The sequence below is a fragment of the Cynocephalus volans genome, chromosome 6 (assembly GCF_027409185.1).
Source record: "Cynocephalus volans isolate mCynVol1 chromosome 6, mCynVol1.pri, whole genome shotgun sequence".
Classification (NCBI taxonomy): Eukaryota; Metazoa; Chordata; class Mammalia; order Dermoptera; family Cynocephalidae; genus Cynocephalus; species Cynocephalus volans.
Genome location: NC_084465.1, coordinates 77,554,566 through 77,561,206, shown reverse-complemented (window position 1 = coordinate 77,561,206; position 6,641 = coordinate 77,554,566). Strand labels below are relative to the sequence as shown.

General features: G+C 34.7%; 1 protein-coding gene across 8 annotated transcripts in view; it reads left to right on the top strand.

The window, feature by feature from the left end:
• Nucleotides 1-771: 771 nt before the first annotated feature.
• ETV1 (ETS variant transcription factor 1) overlaps nucleotides 772-6,641 on the top strand; it is a 93,128-nt gene continuing 87,258 nt past the window's right edge. For 3 of the 8 annotated variants that reach the window (XM_063099629.1, XM_063099628.1, XM_063099627.1), the window contains exons 1-3: nucleotides 772-836; nucleotides 1,654-1,741; nucleotides 3,112-3,159. In XM_063099629.1, the coding sequence (XP_062955699.1) occupies nucleotides 792-836; nucleotides 1,654-1,741; nucleotides 3,112-3,159 (181 nt within the window). In that variant the 5' untranslated portion in view covers nucleotides 772-791. Of the gene's footprint in view, nucleotides 837-1,079; nucleotides 1,167-1,653; nucleotides 1,742-3,111; nucleotides 3,160-3,620; nucleotides 3,682-6,641 lie in introns of those variants that run through there. The other 5 variants (XM_063099632.1, XM_063099633.1, XM_063099631.1 and 2 more) reach the window with 3 other exon arrangements.

Here is a 6,641-nt window from a genome sequence, read left to right as displayed (position 1 = left end):
TGGGCAGAGGGGCGCGGGAGACCCTCGGGCAGGGGCAACAAGCCGCCTGATTGACAGCCAGAAATCTGATCTTGTGAAAGAGACGCGGAGCCAATGGGAGGCAGCGATCCATCAGTTTGGATTGGAGGCCCCTGGAGGAGAAGTAGAGGAAAAACCACCGAATTGAGCTCTGTCAGAGGCGCTTTCGGCTTCCAAGGGGGAAGTGCTGGGCAGTAATTAATGTTTTTATTAAATTTGGAGGGAATTTTTTGCAGCTGTTCGCCTAGCGTGGCCTTCAGGTGGGTCTTTCCAACAACTTTTTATGTCTCTCCAGATAATTGCATGGTTGTAGGTTGCAAAAACTACCCTTATGAAAGCGGTGTCTCCGTCTCTTTAGTCCCGTTAGGTGCAAAGCGAGTCTCGTTGATCGCCATTGCTAGTTTTGCACACGTTTGCGAATCAGAGCTGCCTGGGGTACACCGACCGCGCAGGGAAACATCGAGAGTGTAAATAAATACATCGCCTCTTGTTCGGATTTTTGCTACTACCGAAAATATGTAAATTGTGAACTCTCTTGGCTCTCTTTGGATCCAGGTGAAGGAGGCGGTGTAGGGAGGGTTATTTTTGTGAATGGGACTGTCGGAGGGTAATTAGCTATGCAAATTCAAGAGCTTCATTCATGATTTTTTTTTTTTAAACCTAAAAGCCATCTTGTTCCCCTCTAGGTTGATAGAAGTCCAGATCGCGAGGAAATCTCCAGCTAAATGCTCAAAATATAAAATACTGAGCTGAGATTTGCGAAGAGCAGCAGAATGGATGGATTTTATGACCAGCAAGTGCCTTACATGGTCACCAATGTGAGTGATCAGTTCGAAAGTTGCTGTTTATAAACTTGACTCCGGCGGGGGGTGGGGAGAGGGAGAAAATGGAAAGGGAGGGGGCAAGAGGGTTGGGATTGCAGATACTTTATCTGCTTTGTTGCCACTGTAGGGCGACTCTGCTTCTAGAAGCCCAATCTTCAAAATGAGCTTACCTTTCAGTGATTTGGATAAGGCATAGTTTTGTTTTTAAGACCCCTTTTTCTGATTAAAGTGCCCAAGATGAGTGGAAGAGGAGATGGAGGGCAGCAGCAGCTGCTGCACTCAAAGTTTTTGGCTGGGTTTGTCTGCCACATTGAAAAGAATGAAGTTGAGACAAATGCTGACACTTTTTGTTTACATGGGGTGTTTTTGTTTCTTTTTCTCCCCTAATTTTCTCTCTTCTTTTGTTTATTTCTCCACTCTCTTTATGCTTTTGGGGGAGGGGGGAAGGGGACTGCCTGAGAGAGAATAACATTCACTGTATTTTAATCTAGCATTGATCCAGCCTAAAAAACGACTTTAAGTGTAATTGCTTAATGTTGTTCTGATGCTGAGATACCATGAATATGTGACTGATAAATAGTAATACGTTAGGATCGGCACTGGGAAGCAACTCTCCCTGGCTGTGGGATTTTCAGCATAAGCTTTCACTGTCAAATACGTGCAGAAAATGAACATTAGAATTGATACTTTGGACTTTTATTTTTTCTATTCAGAGAGGATCCAGCAGACTTATGTATGCATGTATTTTTGTGTGTGTGTATGACATCTGAGATTTACATTCTTTTAAAGGATTTTATCTTTCCCTTTGTAGAGTCAGCGTGGGAGAAATTGTAACGAGAAACCAACAAATGTCAGGAAAAGAAAATTCATTAACAGAGATCTGGCTCATGATTCAGAAGGTGAGGTTTGATTTTGGGCCGAATCCCCACTCTCTACCCACACTCTTCACCCCCATAAGGACGAGCAGCACTTCAGTCTTACTTTAAAAATATAAACTTTGAAATTACTGAATTTTACTAAGACTTTTACTGGGAGCAATTTATATAACGTGATAGTTTACATTGGAGAATATATTTATGGTCTGTCACAAACTAATGAAAGAAGGAAATAAAAACTTAACAGTGACATCCCTCTTTTAATTATTCTTTTGTGTTTAAATGCCCTTGTCCATATGGCGTATAACTAATCCCATACACTAAGATAATTTTAAAATATGCAACACAGTGGGACAAATTAAGCAGCTATGTACACTGCTTATTTTTTTTCTTTCTACTTTATTACAAGTTAAACAATATAAATAATATGTATACCATTATCATTTTCATGGGTGATTTTGGTGGCTACATTGTGGGGTCATAATATCTTGTTTATAGGTCCTAAAATGTTCACTGGATCATATTTAGGTCATAATAAGTATAAATCTATTTGGAGAATTTGGTTGCAGATTCCTTTTATGAACTGTTGATAAAAGGTCAACATATTATAAATTATTTTGGCCATATGGAAGCATTGATAATAAACTTAAAATACTTAGACGTAATTATCGAAGTTTAGTTTGCAGTTTAAATGAGGAATACTGAATTCTGAAACTTCCTCAGATCTTCATACTTATTAGTCACCCCCCTTCCTCCCCAACATGACAAAATACACAGTTTTGGACTTGATTAAAAACTGTTGCCAGGAAATTATGTCTTTGACCTTTGTTAACCTGGTAATGTAGAAAATTTTCTCTAAAAATTTGTATTGTAGTTGTCCCTTTTAGTTTTGAGGCATTAAGCCTGAAAACATAGTACTTTGAGAATTATACTGTTCCATCTTTTATATAAGATTCAGAAGATATAAATAAACTGCTTTTCAGTCTTTTTATTCTTTCCCCTGCTACTATTTTAGCAAGAGTTGAATATGTTTAAGAAAGGTTTCCGTGACTAGGCACACCTTCACCTCAGTTTTTTTGTGAATCCTAGAGTATGTGTGTTGTTCGGTGTCCTTTGAGCTTATTTAATAAGCCATTTATTAGAAAAGGGAGAAAAAAAGATGATTGACTTTATTATTTAGCTGAGTAAAAGAATTTCTTAAAGTGTTGCTTAATAGGCATTAAAGTAGGCAGAAATACTGAGAGTTTAAGTTGAGAATCCTATTTTCTTTTTATTTTGACTCCCTCTCCCCAAATTAAGTTGTTACTTAATATCAATTTCACAACAGACAATTCTACTTAAGGGAGCCTAAAGATTTGCAAATCTTATGTTTTTGTCTTTGATTTGTTTTTTAGAACTCTTTCAAGATCTAAGTCAATTACAGGAAACGTGGCTTGCAGAAGGTAAGGCAAAAAAAATTGCTTTAAAAAGGGGAAAAAGCAACTCTAGCAGGGATAAAAAAGTCTTGAACTTGCTGTCTTAACGTTCAGCCCAATTAATTGAGCTCTAAAAGAGCCACCTCATGTGTCATGCATACATTAGAGCCTCTGATGAGTTTGTCTTTGGGGACTCTGGGGCTGCACTACCCAGTGTCATCACAAATTACCAGGAGAAATTGCTTCCAGCTCACAATCACATCTGCTTTTGGCAAGAACTAATGCACCAAGACTTCAAGTTCTAAGCCTCTGTTCAGATTTTAATTGCAATTGATCAGGTTTATATTATTGTACCTCGAGAGACCTCCTAGAGCCAGAACCCGGCTGGCTTGCTGTTTCCTTTAGAGCAGCGCATATCATTATTTGGTGTTCTGGTGGAGGACTTTTCTGATGGCAGAAATTAGTTTCTCTGGGTTCATCAGGACGGGATGCTTCAAGATTTAAGTGCAAGTGTCTTCTTTCCACCTTGTTCACAACACAGAACGTTAGGTGTGTATCCAGTACTGAGAAAATCTATGGATTTAAGATAAATCTTTGGGGGATTTGGGAATTTTTCAGATGTTTTTTATGTTACAATTCATGTGATGTTTGTTGAAATTGACCTTTGCTATTTTGTCACTTTTATTAGGATTTATTTAATATAGCAAGGGGACATTTAAAGGCATTACTTTTATTTTGAATTGGTTTTTTTGATGAAATTTTGTGGTGCAATCTGTTATATCTTTTACTATGTGCAACTTTATTTGTAGGAACAATGAGATACTGCTTCAGAAAGGTTTAAACAACTTCAGAAATGACTACTGTTGAGGGACCTTTGTTGGCATCTATAATCTAAAATTTTTCTTTTGGATTTGGCAAAATAAATGTGACATTAATTTTATGATGTGTTTTGTGGGGAATGCAAAGAAAAAATTATAGTTATTTAAGCATTGAGGATAACTTGTTATTTGTGTTCACATTATATGGGAAATACGTAATTTTTGGAACAGATTTTTAAGATGGTTAAAAGGAGAGAGAGGGTCTCTATGGAACTGAAGTGTTGCTGTAACTACTTTGAGGCAGACTGATGTGTTTTATCGGGCGGTCTTGTATGCAGTTGATCAAGTTGCTGTTAGCATGTAAAATAAGTTTCTTTGTTTTGCTGATATTGTAGTTCTCCAAAGAGCTTTTGCAATCTTTATGAATCTTTTAAGTTAAATAGCTTTCCTAATAGTCTTTAATACAAGTGATTGTATTTCTTTGTTAATGAAAGGTAAGTATTAGTGAAAGTTTTAAATTATGTTAAAAGGTCATTTTGCTTGTCTCTGTAAATGAAACCTATTGCAGTAGATTACTTATTATTGCAACATAAGCCCATATATTCAAAGGTAACTTTTTCATGAAAAATTTGCACAGAGGTTCTTGTATTAACTTTTATCTGTTAGTTTTGCAAAGTTAAGGTTGTGAAGACATTACATTTAAGAGGGAATTTATTCACGTATCCAAAATAACTTAAAATATCTATTTTAATTGTTCTGGAAGGTTTTTGGTTCTTAAGATGTTTAAATCTCATTGATTCCAAGTCATTGCACTTGCTGGCAGATTTTGAATGTGCATAGCAACTCTGTTCCTGGAATTTTAAAATGTGGAATCTGTGACAGACTCTTCCTATTTTATAATGAGTTTCAGTACATTTTTCTTTTTTACTTTTGATTTGTTTTGTGTTTTGTAGCTCAGATAAGTGATTTGAGTAATTTATTCAAGTTTATCTTTTAAAACTCTGCATGGAATATTTTTACCCATGATTGTTAACATACCTGAAGATTTAACAAAACCTGAAGATTTAGCTTTACATAAAATAAAACCTGGAAAATGACCCATGTATTTGGAGAAACATGGAATTTTGCTTAGAAAGGAATTCATAAACTTGATTAAGTTCAGAAATTAATCTTGAGTGTTTTATTGAATACACAGGTGGGCAACTATTTACAAACTATGATAAGATTGCATTTTAGAATAATTTAAACATTTTTGAAATACTTCATCTAATCATGATGTAAGCAAAAGGTTGTTATTGTTATTTTTAGAAATCTAATAGTGAGACAAAATTTTTTTACTGTTAATAGAGCCCACATTTATTTTCCTTTTAACAATTAAATATAATTATTTTGCACTAACATTTTAACTTAATTTATTCCACATCTTGAATAATATTAGCTAAGAAGAGATCCCAAATTTGCCCAGGTTTATTTGTAGCTAGATTTATCCACTTAATGTCCTTCTGGACATCCAGAAATTAAAACATTGCCACAGTGGCAAACTATGAATTGTCTACATATTTCTTTTCATAATGCTCCATAGCCGAGAAAGTGACCATGGAATTTTAAGGCATCTTGACCCTTTTAAAAAAGATCTTTGGCAATTAACCAAGTTTTTCCCATGACTTAGAATACCACGGGAAGTTAAACAGGTCTAAAAATCTTATTAGACATGAGAGTCAAGTTAGTTGTTATATGTGATAAGATAATCGTGTTTTTAAACAGTTATCAGTCTTTAAATATTTGAGACATGATATATCTTAGAATGTTTATTTTGTTTTTTTTCTGTAAGAATTTTCCTAAATGAGATGCAAAATGCAACATATGAATTAGGCATGGGTAAATCGTTATGGATTATGAAATGTGTTGTATCTGTAAGGCGAAGTAGAGATAGGTAAAGCAGGACTATCTGAGGATGGGAATGGAACCAGTATTTTCAATTCACTAAAGTCCTCTCTAACAATAGCATTCTCCCCCAAAATTAGTTTCCATACAAGAATCTAAAATATGTTTGTGAAGAATATAAGTTCACATTAATATCACTTTTCAAGTGCTAACACTGCAATTTAAAGGTTTTTTTAACATATATACCATCATTTAAAATAATCATTTTATTCTGAAGAAAATTGGAAAGCTAATGTTTTCAGTGACCACACTAGCAGTTAAAAAAAAAAAAAGTCATAGAATATGCCTATTTTAAACTTTGCCATACGTACTTTATTCTGTAATTTTACTGTGCAATTCTTTATTGAATCATCATCTTTTAAATTAAGTTGCTGTTGACAGAAAGACAATTGCAGTTATTTGATCCCATGAAATAATGAATTCAAATATCAGTTCTATCAAGATCATGCTAACAACGTCTTATTCTTAACATGTTTTAAGTAGTGCTTTGGTGACGGGTGTTCTAAAAGGTGTGTGTGGGACAGAAATAAAAAGATATAAAAAATTGAGTTAAAAAAGGATTATTGGATTCTTCTAAACTTGCTTATGAAAGCTTACCTACTAACATAACTTAAAGAGAAGTAATACATTTCAGTATTTATCTAATATAAATACATAGCTACTTTTGACTGTTCTTTTGTTGTCAGTCTAGTTGTTCTTACCCTTTCATCAGTAATATTAAGGAAAAAGTCAACAATGATCTGCTGC